This window comes from Corvus moneduloides, chromosome 4 (genome assembly GCF_009650955.1).
Source record: "Corvus moneduloides isolate bCorMon1 chromosome 4, bCorMon1.pri, whole genome shotgun sequence".
In the NCBI taxonomy this organism is placed as follows: Eukaryota; Metazoa; Chordata; class Aves; order Passeriformes; family Corvidae; genus Corvus; species Corvus moneduloides.
In genome coordinates this window covers 29920726-29941119 of record NC_045479.1, presented here as the reverse complement: position 1 = coordinate 29941119, position 20394 = coordinate 29920726, and the positions used below count along the sequence as shown (strand labels likewise).

At 43.9% G+C, this 20394-nt stretch overlaps 1 protein-coding gene and 1 long non-coding RNA gene across 2 annotated transcripts in view; one reads left to right on the top strand and one right to left on the bottom strand.

Annotated features, from left to right (window-relative positions):
* Positions 1-850: 850 nt before the first annotated feature.
* LOC116443613 lies at positions 851-5526 on the bottom strand. The gene is made up of 2 exons (XR_004240001.1): positions 5314-5526; positions 851-3717 (listed from the first exon to the last, which is right to left on the bottom strand). It is a non-coding gene; the product is annotated as an uncharacterized LOC116443613 (long non-coding RNA).
* Positions 5527-5892: 366 nt separating this feature from the next.
* PLXNC1 (plexin C1) overlaps positions 5893-20394 on the top strand; it is a 71014-nt gene continuing 56512 nt past the window's right edge. Inside the window, exons 1-4 of the mRNA XM_032107836.1 lie at positions 5893-6840; positions 16547-16669; positions 18005-18139; positions 20144-20244. Coding sequence (XP_031963727.1) covers positions 5893-6840; positions 16547-16669; positions 18005-18139; positions 20144-20244 — 1307 coding nt within the window. The remainder of the gene's footprint in view (positions 6841-16546; positions 16670-18004; positions 18140-20143; positions 20245-20394) is intronic.

Genomic DNA, 20394 nt, shown 5'->3' with positions numbered 1-20394 from the left:
CACAAGCCTCTCCTACAGCTGACTCATTCAAATTGGATGGGCTGGTTTAGACAGCTTAAATAGAAAACCTGTTGACCATCTAACGGTTTAGTAAGCCTTCAATTGAGTATCTCCTCTGCAAGTGTAAATGTTCAAAGGGGAAAAACAAAGAGGAGTTTAGAACAAGTTCTTGATAATTTTCCTTATCTACTGGCACAGTTAGGTGCTGCAGATGAAATTTCTCCTTGACAAATGGTGTGTTTGTCTAAGGCTGAGGAATTGACTTGATGCAGAAGTTCTCGTTGTATTTTGGCTCATACAGAAAGGGCCACATCAACTGCTCTTCCTTTACACCTTGCTCTAGGTCTTAGGCTCCTCCACTGAATGATCATTACCTCTGACTGAAGACACAGCCAGGTCAAGAGCTTGGGTCACTTTTAAAAGCATTTGAGTAATACCAGGCATCACCCTTCCAAAACAGTTTGACATAATAATCAAGCACTGGAAGGAGCCTTCTGGGTCAAAAATTTTCTACAGGTTTCCATGTCATACACCCCCACCATAGAATTCATGAAGTTCCACTCTAAAATCATTGCCGTGCTCTGTAGTCACTGCTCCTGTTAAAAGTTTCTTCAAGGACCCCGTTCTGATATTCAGAAACCATCCCTACATTTCCAGTTTCAGTTAGTTGTAGGCTGAGTCTTTTGATGTTGTGGTGTGCTGACCCCTGGCTGGACACCAGGCACCCACTAAAGCTCCTCTATCACTTGCCTCCACGGGGGAGAGAAAATATAATGAAGGGTTCATGGGTTGAGATAAGGCCCAGGAGAGATCGCTCACCAAATACCATCATGGGCAAAACAGACGCATCTTGAGGATATTAGCTGAATTTATTACTAACAAAACCAGAGCAAGACAATGAAAAGTAAAGTAAATCTTAGAAACACCTATCCCCCCACCCCTCCCTCCTTCCCAAGTTCTACTTCCTCCCCTCCAGTGGCAAAGGGAGGTGGGGGAATGGGAGTTATGATCAGTTCATCACACGTTGTTCCTGCTGCTGCTCAGGGAGAAGAGTCTTTCTCCTGCTCCAGCATGTGGTCCCTCCCAAGGGAAACCGTTCTCAATTAACTTCTCCAACGTGAGTCCATCCCATGGGCAACAGTTCTACACGAGCTGCTCCACTCTTCCACAGAGTGGAAGTCTTTCAGGCACAGCCTGCTCCAGCATGGATTCCCCATCAGGTCCCAAGTCCTACTAGTAAACCTGCTCCAGTGTAGGCTCCTTTCTCCACACGTCCACAAGTCACTGCCAGGATCCTGCTCTAGCACGGGTTTCCCATGGGTTCACAGCCTCCTCTCAGACACCCACCTGCTTCAGCATGGGTCTGCTCCAAGGCTGCAGGTGATCTCTGCATATCAGTGGCCCTCCATGGGCTTCAGGGGCACAGCTGTTTCACCATGATCTGCATTGTGAGTGCAGGGGAGCCTCAGCTCTGGTGCCTTGAGCACCTCCTGCCCCTCCTTCTGCAGATCTTAGTGTCTGCAGGGTTGTTCCTGTCCCATATTCTCACTCTGCTCTTCTATGAGCACAATTACGTCTGTGCAATAAGGTTTTTTTTCTTCTTCTTGAATATATTTTCACAGAGGTGTTACTATCATTCCTGATGCGCTCAGGCTTGGCCAGCAGCAGGTCCATTCTGGAGCCGGCTGGCATTGGCTCTGCGGGACATGGAGGAAGCTTCTGGCAGCTTCTCACAGAAGCCACCCCTGTAGCCCCCCTGCCTTTCCCCTCCAAAACCTGGCCACACAAACTCAATACAGTTATAACATGCCAGTCCCATGAAGGGAAGCATTAACCAGTGTCTAGAGCATTTTGCTATGTCACAGATGCCCAGGAGTTGCCTATAGCTCCAGCCTTTCATCAGAAAGGAGCATCTCCCTGGGCAAATGGATCAGATGCATTAGTGGGACTCCAGAAAAGCAACATTTTCCCTGGAGCCCACGGACATATCACTGCTGGCTGCGGCTGACAGCACCCCATACAGATCCCCAAAGAGCATAGTCCTGTTCCTGAATCTGCCATTTCCTACTTGTGAAGACCAAAAAAAAAAGTAAAATGGTCAGTAACTTTGAGATTAAACAAAAATCTAAGCCAAAAAAATCTAAACAAAAAGAAACAAGACTGAAAAGCAGAACTAAAACCCCAAATCTGCAAACTCAGTTTCAGTATTCAAATGCCTCTTGTCAGGAAAGGAATCCTTCTCAGAAAAGCTTTTTTGAAAAGCTGCCCAGCATTTCCTTTCTATTTTATCAACGTTCAGCTACAGTAGAAAATTGTCTTAACTATATAACCAGAAAACAGTTATTTTCAAGTATACAATAATGATACAATACCTGTTAACATTAATGCTACCTAATTATTACTTTGTAAATGATATGGTTATTTTTCCTTGTGAAAAAAACATTTCAGAACTAAGCTAAGGTAACACCATGGATTCAATAACAAAACAAATTAAACCTTAACTGGTCATGGAACCTCAAAACAGGGGAAATACCAAATGAAGCTACATAAATTAAGCATAAAAAATAAATCTCATTTACTAGTAATATTTTTGTAAGATTGTCTGTGGAGTCATAAATTCAGAGAAATTTAGCATGCAGATGAGAAATAAGGAGGAGGGAAGCAGGTAGATGAACTGTAGTGGGAAAGCAATCTTAATTTAGGATGTGTTCTGCCTAACACTGTTGAAGATCTAATGAGGAGCTCTTTAAATTTGTAGATATAGAAACAAGTCCTGGTGTGATTCACATTCCAACTTCAGATCTAACATGACATGCTGAAATACATAACTGTTGCTTAGGATAGCAAAGGAAGCTCAATTTGCTTCCCTGTTTTTTTCATAAATTTTGGTTGGGGTGTCAGAGTTACGACAGCAAAGCTTTATAAAGTCTAACATTAACAGGCAGGCTACCTTGTTTGCCCTCCCTTCAGTGCCTGAAAAATAAAACACAGTGCAACAACAGGATAAAAACACAATTATGGAACTGACAGCCAATGGGAATACAGTAAAATGATTTTGCCATTGTCTGCTTATATTTATAGAAGTATCATAGAATAGTTTGGGTCGGAAGGTATCTTGGAAGATCATCTAGTTCCAAACATGAGCGTCAGTTCATGCTGGAATCAGTTCAGTCATGATCTGATTATGCTGTTTTCTGGTCTGCTGTGTTAATAACAAACATTACACTCTGAAGCAGTACAAAATAAACCCATAGCCTCCCCTTTCCATAACATCAGTAGAAGCTCAGCTTTTCCGGTATCTGGAAGAATCTTCTAGAAGAATGTGTTGAAGATAGAAACTCTATTTACTTCAGGGGCTTTGAAAGGAATTGGGACTACTTTGCCGCTTCAAGAATGGGTCACTCAGAGCAAAACTCCATGCCACTAACTCTCAGTGCAAAGCTGGCTCTCAGAAGCATATGCAGACTTAAATGTTGCAAGATGAGGCTCTGGTCCAAGCTACCATTTCACTGGAAAGAGAGAGGCAAAAACAGAAATAGAAAAGTGACAGGCAGGAAGAGTCTGCAGAAACTGTGCTCTGATGGCTGTTCCTGGGACAGGAGGAATGTGACCTCCTGTCCCGTCCTGTCCCATCCCATTGTGGTAGAACCTGCTAGCCCACACAGCTGGGCTGTTTTCATGTGACAGCCGCCATATGCAGTTCAGTCCTCCCAGGTCCTAGAAGAGACAAAAATTGAATCAGAACACTGCTTTTGGGCAGTTTTGACAGTCAGAGAAGTCTGCAGCCCTAGGAGTGGTTGCTGTTCTCTAAGACTAGAACAAGCCTGGCCTCACTCATTTAAGCAAACCAGCCACTCAGTGAAGTGCATGAGTCTTATTCTAAACATAATGCCTGAGAAACGGGTCTCTGCAATACATGCAGAGCTCAGTGATTTTGCAAATGGAAGGATGTTTGCAGAAGATAATCTATTGCTGGACATGCTCTGTGGTCAGAATCAGAGATGTCTTGCAGTTAGGATGCTGATATGCTTTTCTGTTTAGCCTCATCAATTTGTGAACAAGACAAAGATCAGCTGACAGTTTTTATATTTGAACTGAAAATAAACTAGAAGACAAGGTAGTGTGTAACACACTCCAGTATATGACATGTTCAGCCTCCCTTTGCAAAGATGTATAAATGGCATTTCTGTAGACAACCTATATTGGTGATACAGGCAGGAGGATTTACTTTGCCTACATGTTGACTACAAGTTCAGTCCTCCACGGGTAGCTGCAGGCAGCATTAGCACATAGAGCACCTTTTTGCATCTGGCAAGAAGAAAAATTGTGCAATGATTCTGTTCCACATCCTCTGCTACATTTTGCAGATTTTGGATGTGTTTTGGAGTCACTATACAAGAGATAAGCAGATGGGTTGTGGAGAGCTCTGAATTTCATGGTAATATTTGTCCTAGACACCTTTTACTGCAAAATTACTGAATATTTTTGCTGACCAGAGCAACATCAATTCTTGCACAATAACTGCTGCCGGGTACAGTCATGGAGAAAGATAATAACAATTTGTTAACTTTGTTGCACTTCCTACTTGAAAATGTTGCACTTCACTGGTAACAAAGGTTACTTTTGTTCTAATTTTTACAGTTCCACTTATTCCTTCCATCAAGCTACTTCAAGACAAAAGCAGCGTAAATGGAGAGTCAGATGACTTCTCGGTTTTGCACATTACATCCTCTTCTCAGTAAGGCAATGGGCTCTACGCCCATCCTCACCCACAGTTTCCAGAGGCACCCAAGAGAGAACACTGAAAGGCATCTTTGCTGCTTTTCATTTTTCATTTAACATTCAGCAAAACGATAATTTACCGTAAGCTCAGCATGCAACCTATACTTCACGTTGTGCTGAACCTCAGCCAGCAGTGACAGAATGGGAAACGAAGTAAATCACCATTCAACGTGGCCCATCCTGTCCCCAGTGCGCACTGGATGGGCGTTCATCTCTCAGCAGCACAGCTGGAAAGGGACAGTTTTTTTGTGTGCCCGGCAGGACTCGGGAGAATGCCGAGAGCCTTTGTTCTACCTCAGACAAGACCAAGATCTAATCAGGGATCTCTGACCCCTCAACCTCCCCGCTCAAGGTGGCATCGGCGGACTGGTTGACGGGAGTGCTGTTCAGCAGGGCGGTTCCGCGATTTGAACGGGGACAAGACGGGTTTCCAGGCTCGCAGCGGGCGCTGCCGGTGCCCAGCAGTCTGACCCCACGCCCCCACCCGGCACCCGCAAGCGGACCGCGCCACCGGCTGCCCCCGCTCAGCACCTTCGCCCCTGTTCGCCCACTGCCCGCGGGGCGGCTTCAGCCGGGCCGGGAGCGAGGCAAAGCGGGCGCACGGGGGCCGCCCTGCCCCGGGGGGGGTTCCCTGCCCCGTGCCCCGGAGGAGTCTCCGTGCGGGACCGGGTACTGAGCGTCGCCGGGCGAGGTGGGTCTCGCTCCCCTCCGCGTCCCGCCACACCGCTGCGAGGCGGCCGCCGCCGCCCCCGGCCCACCGCAGCCCGGCGGCCGAGGTGGGCTCCCGCGGCGCCGCCGCCGCCCACCGTCCGCGGCGAGGCGGGCCGGCGGGGCCGGGGGGCGGAGGGGGAGCGGCGGCGCACGGCGGCGAGGTGGCTCGGCAGCCCTCCCGGAGGAGCCCGCCCCACCTCTCCCGTGCAGGCACCCCCTCCTCCCCGCCCCGAAAGAGGAACTCCCCGCCCGCGCAGCCCGGCCGCGGCGCAGGGAGAAGCGGCGGCGGCGGCGGCAGCGGCGGCAGCGCGCCCGGCCCCTCCGCGCACCATGGCGCAGCAGCGCCCGCCGCCCGCCGCCGCCTGAGGCGCCCCGCAGCGCCGAGCCGAGCCCGCGCCCATGGCGGCGCCGCCGCCCGCCCTCAGCTGGGCGCTGCCCCTGCTGGCGGCGCTGGCGGGCGCCGCCGGACCCCAGAGCTTCGAGCTGCCGGGGGCCCCCATCGACAACATCGAGGTGAGCGGCGGCGCCGTGCTAGTGGCGGGCGGCAGCTGCCTCTACGAGCTGCGGCCCGAGCTGCGGCCCCGCCGCCGCGTGGTGCCGGCGGCGGGGCAGGGCTGCGGGGAGCCCCCCGGCATGCGGAGCAACCTGCTGCTGTACTACGAGGAGGCCGGCGGGGTGGGCGTCCTGCTGACCGGCTGGACCCAGGATGGCGGCGCCTGCCAGGTGTGGGAGCAGCCGTCCTACCGGCAGCGCTTGAACCAAAGCGAGGTGGTCAGTTGCCTGCCCGACGGCTCCACCGCCGGCGTCGTCTTCCAGCAGGCCGGCGCCTGGTACCTGGCCGTGGCGGCCACCTACTCAACCAGCGCTGATACAAACCACCTGCACTGCGAGCCCTCGAAGTCGGACAAGGAGACCGTCATCACGGTGCGCAGAATGGTCAACCTGAAGTCCGAGGAGGAGCTGGGCATCATCAAACGCAGGGAGGAGCCTTTGCATTTTGTTGACGCGCTCCAGTGGGGGGATCACCTTTTCTTTCCCTACTACACGTTGAAGGCCAGGTTGGGTAATAACACGGAGCCACCCAGCATGGCTGTCCTGCGCCAGCTGCGCTCTTCAGAGAGTGGTCTTACTTTGCAAGGGCACGTCTATTTGGACTGCGGGTGCAGGAGCCTCATTATTTCCTCCAGCCTTGTCCGCCAGGGTGAGCGGGGCTGGTGGGTGGGTGTCTTCCGCCACAGCCGCAGCGCCAAAGCCTGGAACACCACCGCCGTCTGCATCTTTGGGATGGAGGAGATGAAGGAACAAGCCTGTGCATCCACGCACTTCAATATGAACGGGAAGAGCTGTGTAAGTCTGGGCATCGTTTTGCTAAGCTTTCATCCTGAAAGCACTTGTTGACGCTGTTATTGTTGTGGCTGGTGTCTTTGTGCATGACTCATGGGGTGTCCCTGACCTGGAGGCACGTGAACTTTGCGGGGAAACTTCAGAGCCACACCAGGCTTTGCACATCAGCCCAGGCTCTGCCAACCCTAGTGATTTCTCCAGCTCTTTCTGTTTCTAAAAAGCTGATGCCTTACCAATCCTGGTATACTTCCCACTACCTGTTGGGAAAGACACGTCTGAGGGAACAAGTGAGGGCATCCTGGGTCGGGCCTGAGTCTTAGGCTTCTCTCTCGATGTGTCCTTTTCTGCCTAAGATAAGTCGTATTTCATTTTATTTTCCATACAGCCTAGATAAAGCATCTCCTACCTTATTCTGTGCATCCACATCTCATGTCATTGCAGCTACATCAGAAATGAAAAAAAACCCGTCAGATTGACTCTGTGCATTGGGCTGTGTGCACTGTTATCTCTGTCACTCACTAGTTATCTATGGTTGCTTGTTCAGTGGTAGGTATTTCCCAAGCCTCTCAGGGTTGGCCTTGCTTGGGAGGGTTCTCACAGCCACCTCCCCAAACCCTTGTGTGCAGCAGACAACAATAGGTGATATCTCTTTGTTGTTGCAGTGGTTACATTTTCACAGACAGTGGTATCCCATGGAGTTCCCCTGGTCACCTACTTCAGTAACACTCTCTCTTCCTTTTCAGGGTGAGCTGGGCACATGGAGGGTGGGATAGGCAAGGCTACTGGCTTTTCTGTGGCCTCAGTAGTAAAGAAATTATCTAAAAAATATATTCAGGGAGGTAAAAATGTCATTCAGATGAAGAAGGTGCTTTTGCAAGGCCTGTCCATGCTGTTAAGTTACACTCAGAAGACTTTCCAGAGCTGTGGCAAAAGGACCACTGAAAAGTATCAAGGAGGATCAAAGGGGATCAAGCAAGGCATCATTAAGCAAGCCCTAAGCATTTCGCAGTTCCCTCACCATCCAGGGAGTTTGCGGCTAAACTTCTGAATCCTTGATGTGTTATGATAGGAGTTTCTTGGAAATTCCTTGAAAGAAGTGTAGTAGATTTACTGTCACTCCTTGGCTTTCCAAATCTAACTCATAGCGGAGTGCAGTGCTGAGATTTTTCCAAACACAGACTACCAGAGGGCACGTGTGATTCAGTCAGCTCCTCTCCCTACTGAGCTGTGAGACTATTGCCAGTGTTAGAGGACGTGGTTGTGAATGAGAACCCCATATGTGGGTGAGACAACTGTGCTGAAGTAAATAGTGAAACTCACTACGGAGCCAGAGCCAATCCTTTGATTTCCAGTGCTAGCTTACTGTGTGATTTCTGTGCTCCCACAAGGCAAACTTCCTGAATGAATTTGAAGTCTCATTCTGATCCCAAAATACCTATTTGTTTTTGGAATTTCAGTTTGCATTGTTTATTCCTAATTACTCGTGAAGTTTCTTAGAGAAGTGCTTTCTGAGCCTGCTAAACAAAACAGAAAAAGAAAGCTCCCTGGGCAGTAGATCCTTTCTAAACACTTGACAAAACCTCATGCAAGAAATTTCAGAACAGCCTCATGGATCTCTTAGAGTAACATAACGCAGATAAGGTGAGGCACATATTTCTGCGGACAGGGCAATTCCCTGTCCCCTTTGCCTCTCAGGGCCTGAATATGAAAAATCAATGATCCACTTGTTTCAGGATTGGTCTGATTCAGATCAGACTCCTGTGACTCCAGAGTTACTTTCATGTCCCAAAAGGCTCATCCCTCCTGGAAATTTAGATTATATTTGGATACAATGCTGAAGAATCTCAACTGTAACAATCTTTATAAGGTTTGCTTACTTAACCTTATGTCCCAAACTATGATGATGTTATTGATCGTGATATTTTGGCACAGGAAATGCAGTTTACCACTGAGAGAAAAGTGGTATTTTAATATTTTGTGAGATAGCAGGACATGTGGGTCCTGTGAAGTAATATGGCTTATAACATTACATGGCTAATTAGCTCTCCTTTTAAAGCTAATTATACATGCTTATGGTGTATAAACATAGAAATAAATGCATGTAGTTCAGCTTTAATACTTTTTTATACTACAGAAGGTTAGGCTAGGCTATTGCAGAGTACGTTTGGAGATGACAGGCCCATATGCTGCTGCTTCTGGGTTGTTTTAGACCAGATCCTTCTACCGTCTCTCACCAAAGTATGGGAGTCCCTGCAGTCATGAAATATGCTGTTCGTGGACTCAGAAACACATGGGCTTCAGAGCTGACAGGAAGATGGAGTGTGGCACGTCCATCAGTGTGCAGCTTGCAGCAGTGTGTGCAATCTTAGCAGTGGCTCTGGCCAGAAAGGAGTGCCTCGTAGCACAGAGCTGTCAGGAGTACGTTGTACTGCAATGTGTAGGAATGGCGGCAAACAATGGTACTTAACACGTGCTTTAAAGTCCAGTCTTTTAAAGACAGTGTTGGTCTTGAGCAAAGGAATGTGTTGCAGCATTATGGGCGCTTGAAGTGCAAGGCCTCTCTGGTGCTTGTGGTGAGTGGACTGTGCTGAATGTCAGTCTGGCTTTTGCATTGCAGGTGCCATGTGTTGTAGGGTGCTGCAGGTCTTAGTCTTCTCTGCTGCATACACTGGAGTGTATGCAGGAGCTCAGGTGTGAATGTGATGAGGTACGTGAATCCCAGACATGGACTGTCAGTTTATGTAGGAATTGAAAATACAGGGATTTTTTCACTGTAGGAATACAATTTATAGTAAGCATATATGTTAGGGAGTAGTGGCAGTTTGTTTTCCTTCTGATCTTGTAATCCTTCTGTTATTATTCTGATTACTTTTAGGCAAGACATCCTCTTACCCCTCTCCACTCACATTGATTTTCTCAATAGGACACTGCAAGAGGGACTTAGCCCAGGGTATTTGTGGCCCTGAATTCCCTATTATGCCATTGCTACATGGTGTACTCTGAGCTCATTCCTGTAAGGTACAGAGCTTTCTGGCCCTAACCCAGTAAAGCACTTAATGACATATTTAACATTAGGCATATATGAGTATTTCCATCCATCTTTAAATGCCCATGCATTTAAAGTAAAGCATGTACTTGAGTACTTCACTGGATTGGAACCAAATTGCTCTGCATCCTGTAGGAACTCACTGTAGGTGTCTAATCTCTTTAGTTTTGCTTTGCCTCTTAGACCAAAGTTCATATTTGCATTAAGATTTAATGCTGGAATAGAGTCTGTCATTGAAAATTGGTAATTTCTAAGATCCTTGCTTAGCAACTTTATCAAAAAGTATGTGACTGCTGCAAATTCTGTGGAATTGGTCCTTTGAGAACTAGCTAAGTCCATTTTTGTTTTGTGCAGTGGTGTGCACAAAGAGGTTTGTTTTACTTGGATGTGTTTATTCAGGACATAGGCACTACTGGGTTCCAAGAGACAGGATCCCGGTCTAGTAAGAGGCAAGTGGTGTTTTAGATAAAACTACTCTGAAAACATTTTGCAATTTTATATTCATCTTTTTTTTGTTTGATCCACACGTCTCTTAGTTTTGAATATATCTACTTATATGCACTGCCAGGGTATATGTGTTACTGGACTCTCCAGCATAGCCTGCATATACATAAGTGCATCTTCTCCACAATTTCCTTAGTTAATAAATGTGAATTTGCCAGATCTCATTCTCAATTTCTTTTCAGAAACCTGACTGAGTACTTACAAACACAGGAGAAGTGCTGGAATTTGTCACAAACTTGCTGCAGGAGCTAGTGAAAGAAAGGCTTTTCTTCTGTTGCTCTGTGACAGAACAGGACCTACAAGGATCTCTGGTCTCTCACAGAGAAGCCAGGATGTTGTGAATCACATCCAAGCAGATGAGTAGGAAGAGTGTTCAAACTGGAGAACATCAACAGGAGAGAGATGTAGAGTGTTACCTAACCACGATAATGGCAAATCTGGAAGTTAGTTTTGCCATTAAAAAAGTTGCCTGAGAAGAAAAGGATTCAGGGAGATTCAAGGATTCACAATTTTTCAGGTAGAAAATCCAAAAAAAATTGTTAGGCATATGCCTGTAAGAGAAAGAATTGCTGTAGTTTGTATTAAGGTGTTTATTTTATGATGTGAAAAGGATAAGTAGTTGTGATAGTTACTAAAAGATAAGCTATCTTGGTTGGATTTTCATCTATTATTTAATGCAAGACTTGTAACCGTCTGTTTTTTGAACTTTTTCATTTTTCAGTGGTTGATACATATAAAGGTTGGTATACGTCCCTTAATTTATCAAACATAGTTTGGAATCCTAGGACAAATCCTAGCTGGTGTAAGCTCTACTGAAAGGAGATTTGGAAGTCAACAGAGTCACATCAGTTTAGTTACGGCCTTTAATTTGCGGGAACGACATTTGAATTTGTGTGGTAACTTATTCCAGAATGATTCATGGTCTTTTATTTAAGGAAAGAATTACAGACTTCTAAATATAATTTTGTATCAAAATTGATCCTGTAATTAATTTTCTAGTAGTAAAGTCAATCTCCTGTGTATTACAGACTGCTAGTATTGCACCTGATGTTTGATGGGTTTCTAGAGCTAACGTTTTTGAAGTGAGTATTTCTGTCTGGTACAGTGAGTTTTCAGTTCATCCTTGTTTAGTGTGGGAAGTAAGCTATGGAAGACTTGTCAACTCTCACACTCCAGGGATGGGGACTGCACAACCTCTCTGGACAACCTGTTCTGCTTGATTGCCCTCATAGTGATACTTTTTCATCTCCTGTTCACTAGAACTCCACTGTTTCAGTTTGTGGCATTATCTCTTGTTACCTTGCATACACCTCTGTCAAGAGCCTGGCTTTGTTTCTTTGGTCCCTCTGAAACTGTCTCTTCTGTAGACTGAACCAGCCCAGTTTTGGAAAAGACCTTTAAGATCGTCAAATCAAACTGTTAACCCAGCACTGCCAAGTCCACCACAAAAACATGTCCCTAAGCGCCACATCTACAAGTCTTATAAATTCTTCAGATTGGTCAGGCATGATTTATCCTTGGTAAATTTATGTTGGCTTTTCCCAGTCACTTTGTTCGTCTCTTGTGTCCAGAAATGGTTTCAAAGAGGATTTTCTCCATGATCCTCCCAGGGAAAAAAGTGAGACCAACCAATGTGTAGTTCCCTGAGTTTTTTTGGAAGATGGGTGCAGTATTTGTCTTTGTTTAGTTGGAGACTTCACCTGATCTCCACACCTTTTGAAATGTGAGAGAATAACCTTTCACCTTCATCAGACAGTCTCTCAGCATCTTCCTACAGATCCCATCTGTCTTCCCTAAAACTTCTAAAGCTGAGATTTCTTAAGAGATCTCTGGCTTCATCCTCTTCCAGTACTGCTAGTTTCTCTCCTTCTTGAACTGTCTGTGTACAAAGGACCACAAGATGTTGCTGGTGAAGTCCAGAGCCATGTCTGCATCCGCTGTCAGTAATCTCCTGAGCTATTCAGCAGTTGGTGTGCATTTTCATTGTTCATTCTTTTATTGCTTGCATAGTAGTGGAAGCTCTTCTTATTGCCCATAACATACCTTGCCAGTTTCAAAACCAGGTAAGCTTGGGTTTTCCTAACACCGTTCCTGTGTGTCCAGGCAATTCCTCCTTAGTCCTGCTTCCACTTCTTTTATGCTGTTGTTCTGCAGTGTAGTTCAATCATGACTTACCTGCTTAGCTAGAGGCCATCTTGTGATATGTCTGCTTGTTTTCCTGAGTTTGTGCTCGAAGAAGATTGTCCTGAAAGACCTGCTAGCTTACTTGAGCTCTACTTCCCTTCAAAGCTGACTCTCGGGATTCCACTGACCATTCCCCTGAACACACTAAAGCCTGGTCTCCAGCTCTCTACTCTGATTATCACATCTCCAGTCAGTTCTTCCTTGTTTTTGAGTAGCAGATCCAGAAGAGCATCACTCGTAGCTGACCCCATAGGTTAACAAAGTGTGGGGTCCCATCTTATTCACTTTGCTCCCAGAGTTTTGTAGTCCTGATCTGCACTAGGCCATGTCTTTGGTGTCCACATGGATGTGCAACAGTGGGTAGTGGTCCAAGGAATGGAAAATTACTGCCAGTCTCTCTGCGATGTAATGGGTAGGGTCCCCTAAAAAAAGCCCCAACCTATTGTAAGAGCATGCCTGTTTAACAAGTGTGTGCCTTCATCCCTCAAGGTCACCCACCACTTCCTTTTGCTCTCTGCTAACACTCTGTTCAAGCTCAGTTGAGTTCAAAGCCTTCCTTAATGGAACTTGTTCTCTCGCACTGGTTATTAGGACACTACCACTTCTGTGAACTTAGATCTGAGGGCAGATAAGGACTGTTTCTGCTCTGCTTCGAGAAGTCACAAGTTTCTAGCTTCCCCATCTCAGGAGTCTCCGTCAGCATCTTGCTCAAGCATAGCCTCTGACTGTTCTTCCTGCCTTGCAACACGAGCCTCAGGATTTGCCTCTGCAAGGTCACTCTGAAGACCCTCTGATCTTCTGGTCATCCTTGATTTTTTTGCAGTCTGCTTGCCTGGACAGGCTTGTCCACCTAACACTGCTGAGCAATGCACAAATTAAAAAGCTCCTCGGAAATAAAATTTTGGAACACTTCATCTCCTCATTCCTTAGCCCTAATAAAGGCTCGCTATGTGCCCCAATATTTGTTAACCTCTGACATAGTGAAAATTGATGGAGGTGGTTAAAGGATGATGAAGTTAAGAAAGAAGAATGAGGTTCCAGAAGTTTTCCCCCAGGCAAAACATCTATTGTTTCAGTGTTGACTGTTGCTATACACTACTTACAAATCTTGTGTCCTTTTGTATAGCTGCATCTGTTCTTTCACTCTGATGCTCAAACCCTTTATTTTTGCTTTTTGGACAGCTGGAATATGATGAGTGCTGCGTGAACTAAAAATGCTGCCCTTTCCTCTGAGGCACGTAGTGTAAAATAATCAGAAGGAAATCAGGACAGAAAGTAGAAGTGTGAATATGGTTGCTGCAGCTGGAGTCATATGGAGATACATTTGAAAATTAAATGCCAAATAGAAAACTAGTAGAAATACCTTTCATGCCAATAACCAAACGACTGTAGACTGTAGAGGGACTAGAATAGAACAGAGGATGGAACTGAAGAATTTAAAAAAGACAGGTCTTATAGAGTGGTATTGTCTTTTCTTTTGCTTTTCTTGGTTTTGTATGCACCTGAAAATGTTACAGGATAGACAAACAGATGACCATGGAGATGAATGACTCTTGAAGTATAAAGGAAGTTTAGACTGTAAATGCATTTTTAAGAATGGATTTAACTGTGAAAGAAGCAGCTTGGAAAGGCCCTACAGTGCTGTAATCCCATTAGTCACAGTGGAAGAGGTAAAACGGCTTGTTAAAAACAAAAAAGAATGTGGAGAAGGGGTGACAGAAGGGTGAAAGCAGCAGCTGCACCCTGGAGGGAATGGGCAAACTGGAGAAATAGGTTGCAAAAGAGAGAAGGCAATTTTTGTTGTGACTGTCCACCATCTGAATTCCCCCTCTTCTTATCCGTATTAGCTCAATGTCGCGTTGACCCTCCCTCTAGCAAGCAGAGGGAGGGGAGGAGACTTCCACACTTGTCAGTATTGGTTCTTCAGTCAGATGAGGAGGATGCACTGATATGACACTGGTTATTTTATTAGTATGTGGGTCAAAATAAAATCTGGCAGCAAAGCTTTTCAGAAACCGGGTGAGTACTCCTCTTTTCTGTGATCTTCTTGTACAGAGTCAGCGAGGAACCTAGGGTAGCTTGTCTCTCTTACGCTACTACATGGTGCACTGCAGAAGAACTATTCCTAATTTTGGTGGAAATAAAAGCATGGAAGCTCCATTTCTTCCCTCCCTAACCTAAGTGAAGACTCATTGAGTGCACTAGTTTTGGAGTTTTGTTACCTTCTGATCTATTAATAAAGTGAGTTAACTTTTTCCACCTTAAAATGCTTGCAATCACACCCTTCCCCTCTCCCCTGTCTAACACAGACCTCTAGGGTACTGGATTCTCATGGCCAAGTGAGTTTTACTGAAGTTCTGTGCCAGTGCATGACAGTTCCTGTGTCTTCTTCTTGCTGCATGAAAAAAGAAATAGTGACTTTAAATAGGAAAGTTAATCAAGTCTTATTTTACTCCAAATGGCTGTTCTTTCAAGCTAATTAAAATAATTCAGATGACTGAAGAGTCATTTTAATTGACTTAGGATTGCAGTTCAGAAAAAAAGAATATTCCTAGTGGAAAGACTCTTTGGGGTTAAGCCAGCATCATAGCATGCAAGAGAGTTGAATCCAGCTGTTACTGTGTTACGGGTTCACTTCATAACTTTGAGAAATGCCTTCACCTTTCTTCTAAATATCAGTTTTGATGGTCCAATCTCACACTTCGTTTTGTGCATTAAAGTGAAATAGGCTCTTACACTCCGAGGGTTTCTGTAGGTTTAGGAATCCATCCTTGAGGCTGAAATTCTGGACTTTGTAAGCTAACCTACAGGACCTGTTCCCAAGGGCCTGGTCTTACCTGAGCTCTTGTCCCCTACCTCGCCATGCCGGCCACTCCTTTGTGCCAGCACTGGTGTGTATGCAGCCACATGTTCAAATGATGAGGAGCATGACTCAAATGAAGAGGTAGGTAGGTAGATTTACAGAGCATTTTCTAGGCACATCATTGCCTTAACTAAGCTCACTGGAAAACATTATACTGATACAGGGAAGGGGAGGTAAAGCTTGGCTGGGCTTGGACCCATTTGGAGAGCAGGTGGGATCACACCTTTGGCAATGTCTGCCACAGAGGTTGACTTCAAGCAGTTAGAGGACTTCAAAACTTCAGTTACTGCTTACTAAGGAGACACCTGGGCTTCTAGGGAGTTCCCCTGGTAAATGGTCCTATTCTCACACATAGAGATTTCCTTTCAGCACTCGATCATCTACAGTCGGAGTTATTTGGTTTGGTTTTTCATTCCACAAGATACAGGGATTTCCTGCATAATGTTTTTTCTCATGAGCTGCTTGCATGTGTTCACTACTTAATTTCCTCCAGGTGGGATGGAGAATTGAGGGTAATATGTTAATTTTAAAGTTCACACAGCTACATTTATGTTCTCTGGGACATGAACTTTATATTGCTTTATCTCATTTTATGTAATACACAAGTCTCTACTTCCTCTAGTGTCAAGGAGGATGAAGGTTTGCATTTTTATACACACAGACACAGTTTGTTTGAAGTGTCTCCTTTGTCCAGAATGTTTGCATGCCTTTAAAAGTGGTTTCTGAGTGTATCTTTAGCCTTCAGGTGATGGCAAAGCATGGCTTAAATTCAGAATAACCCCAGGATATTATGTCCCAAAAAAGAGAAATTCTATTGCAAAGTAACTTACTGCTGCTAGGCCAAGTCTGTGTCCCACTGAAGTCAGTGATTTAACTGAAGCAGATATAATCTTTGTCACAGATATGACCAGTTGTCATATATAAAAAACTAGTTTCATGTGTAATTTTCAATAATGTGTTGCTCTTAAACTGTGTCAGAACTGGAATGTTACTCAAAGTATTGTCTCAAGTTGGGTTCTCTGAGAATCTTTCCGAGGATTCTTCTTTTTCTCAAAGTTTTGGACTATAGGTGAATGATTTTTTAATACGTTTTTCTTATATCTGATTTTCAGGAGCCACAATCAATCAAGAAATTACCTACCTTGATTCACTCTGGATTAGTGGCTGTTTATGGCACAGTTGTTTTGAATCGTATAGTTCTGTTTTTGGGAACAGATGATGGACAGTTACTGAAGGTAAGCCAAGTGTGGCACTCCTTCCCTTCTCCACCAGCCACTGCTGTGTTCAAGTGGGTAAATGTTTCCTGGTTTGTTCAGGGTATTATAAACAAATATGATCCCCTGAATCCCTGGTTTTTGTTTGAGAAACAACTGCTGTATGGTCCTTTGGAGAGCAAGATAACTTTCAAAAGCAATTATGTACCCTGCCTAAAATTCAAGTAAACGTTTCATCAAAACACTAATGCCCACAGTATTAATTTACAGACTGTGGAGTTCTCAGTTATTTTGCCTTGTTTCCCTCCTTGCTTTGAATTTTCAGTAGAAATATTAAATATTGTTAGATTTTGGAATCGTGTTTGTTTGTTTGTTAGCCTATCTGTGTGATGTGAATAGCTGTCCATTAGAGAGAAAAATCAAGATTCATTTTGCCTTAGCTTCTGAATAGTTGACTTATGCTAATTTAAATCCATCGCTTGAAAGTGAAAGTCATCTTATCTCATTATCAAACATTTCAACCATCCAGTCAAATGTCTTTTATGCTTTAATTTTTTCTGGGTTTTGCAAGAATGTGCATTTCCTGTCTACACTGCAAAGGATGACTCTCATTCTTTGTCTTCATTAAGCAGACATTTGGAGAGGAGTGTAGTAGAGACCTTGAAAAGCTTTTGTCCATTTGATTTCATTTCGCTTTTGATAATGAAAAATGAAATTGAAGTCTTCCGTGTCTCCTTAACACAGCGGAGACCGTGAACACATCTCCCTTGTTTAGTCATGAAAAACCAATGTTGGTGTGCTTATTGATTTAGAAAATGAATTTTCTGTGGTCTCTCGTTCCCTTGAATTCTGTGCAAAGGGTGGTGGAAAACAGTAGAGTTGGGCAAGGTAAGAAAAAGAAATACCATCACAGGTGTATACTTAGAGAAGCCACAAAGAAATTTGTGTAAGTTCCTTTTTGCCTTATGGGTGTCTGAATGTTAGCTTGTTTTCTGAAGGCTAATACTTTCTTCTCCATTCATAGGAGTAACAGGTTGTGACTTTGGGATATAGGCATCTTTTCCACGTTCAGTTTCTGAATCAGTCAGGAACAGGCTTGGTGGAAGGCATGTTTCATATGCTAAACCATTGCCAAATTCAGTGCTAGATGTGTCTGGCATGGACTTTGTTGAAATTCTGTTCTGATGGTCTTTTCCTTCATCCTTCTCCAGTGTGACAACCAGTGCAGTAGGTGAATTGAATCATGGCACAGTAATTCATCTCAGAAGCTTTGGTGTAACTGAAATTAGGCTTTTGTTTAAGATGTTGACTGATCAATAAAAGAACTTGAGAATAATTTAATTATGCATGTTTTAGGCTATTCTTAATGAGGATATGAAATCCAATTGCCCAGAGGTTTTATATGAAATTGAGGAAGAAACTTCCATTTTCCCCAAACTTCGACTTGATCCAGTGAATAATAACTACATCTATCTGTCCTCTGCAAATAAGGTAAGTACAATATTTAATAAAATAATAAATTCATGTAAACTACTGCTTTAAGGATTTCTACCACTTTATAAGTGAAGCATTGGTTTGTGTCAGAATTAGACCTTTAATATCCAAACTGCAGTTACCAACTTTACATCTGATATCTTGTCTAAGTGTGGGCTGCACTTCTGCAGAGCTTGGAAGAGCTTCTACTGTCATGGTGCTGCCCAGTGTTGCTATGATCCAGCAATACCCTTAATCCCATGCTTGTTTTATGCCATTCTGCCAAGAAAATGTTTCTTTCTGTTTTTCATGGAGGCAGGAAAATGCAGATCATGCAGAATCAATCTTAGAGATAGCAGAAACATTGTACACTCTTTGGAGACAAAGCAATCAGGTATTGGTAGGTCAGGGTTTGCCAGTCAATTAAGGAGTTTCTAAAGCGAAGAAATCTCTTAATTTAAGAGACGGCTTTGAAGCCTTAGTTCTGATGCAATCAGTGATAAAGCTGTAATCAGTGATAAAATTCCCATTGTCTTCAGTTAGGCATAGACTTCAAAAGAACAAAACAAAAGGACAATGAGAACTGAGCAATGTGTGTGCATAGTGAGGCCAAGGAGTTCAGCAGTGGTTGAGAGCTGCACGTCAAGCAGAGAGTGGCTCCCAGGAGCCTGTGCAGTTGTTGCAGCACACCCTGCAGCAGGGCTACTGAGCAGCAATCAGAAAATCCCTTCGTCTCACCAGCAGTGGGAAAGATGGCATTGAAAGCTTAAGGACTTGCTGTCCATCTTAGCTGGACAGGATTTCACCCAGCACTTAATTACCTTCACTTACAATAAAATCACTTTTCCGGCAGTGAACATAGTGTTTTAGCCTGCTGTTTTAGAGTGGGGGCAAATTGGTAGGAGAACCCCTGACTGATATAATACATCTACCACAAATATGGAAGGAATCAAAATCTCAGTCAAAAGTGTACATAAATATTCAAAGTAAGACTTGAATTCTCTTTAGCTTTGGTAAAATCCAAGTTGTTACAGAGGAACAGCTTTTAGGTATAAATGCACTTCTCTGATCATCTCTTGGAGCTGAAAAAAGGCTTCTACACTGTCCTTTTTAACTTGATAGTCATCTAGGATTTTGACTGGTTATTTTGACTGAACTGATTATCTCACAGGCCTTGAGATAAATTTAATTTCACGATATATGGATGGAATAACAGTAAATATAATTTTGCAGGAAGCAGTGTATCCTTGTTTCTCTTGACAAGATATAGGAACTAATTCTTGCAAATTTGTAAAAAAATGGTTTAAATTAGTTTTTCTTACTAAGATCATTAATTCACATTGTTATTAATAACATTATTTGTATCTGTATTCAGTATTTGTAATCAGCTTTCTCTTTTTCTTTTTCCTTTCCTTTTCTGAAAATGGCTGGCTAGGATATTCAAGCTGAATGTACAAGTATAGACACATATAATATAGCCACAATTATCTACATTTACTTACTGAAATGGCATTTTCATGCATGTTAAGCAGTTGCATGCGTTTGTTCTAGTGTGCACATGCAGTAACCTGACATGGTGATGCAAACACAGATGCATTTTGTTATGCGCATGCATTTTTGGATGCACCTTCATCAATCATTTAAATATCTCAGTTCTGAGGAGAGGAAAATGGTGTTCTGCTAAGCAGAGCATTATTTGTAAAATATACCTCCTTTCTATTATTATCTGTAATTCACTATGCTGATCAGTCTTTCTTGCATTAATCTGCCCATGCTGGCCTTTGAGTAGTAGAACCAAATTGTTATTGTCAGAGGTGTTTCATTATCTGATGGCAAAATACAGTGTGTGCAAAATAGGCTGCATATTTCTATCCAAAGGTCTTCTGGCAGAGGGGAATCCATAAGGAGACTTCCCCAGAGGGATTGTGCTTGGTTGCTGTCCGATTTTTAATGGTAACCTTCAACTTCCCTGTTTATGGAGGCTATATTAATTCAATGTGTTACTGCATTCTTTGGTTTCAGGTGAGAAGAATACCAGTTGCAAATTGCGGTAGATTTGCTTCTGAGCAAGAATGCTTATCTGCAAAGGATCCCTACTGTGGGTGGTGTTCTTTGAATCGAAGGTATCTTTTAGTATTTTAGACTGTCATATAAAAGAGCATTATTAGTCAGTGTACATTTTGACTGGCTTGGGTCTATTCAGCATCAATATTGTATCTACTGGATTTTTATGGAATAAGTCATAGCCATAAATGTGAGACACTTTCTTGTCA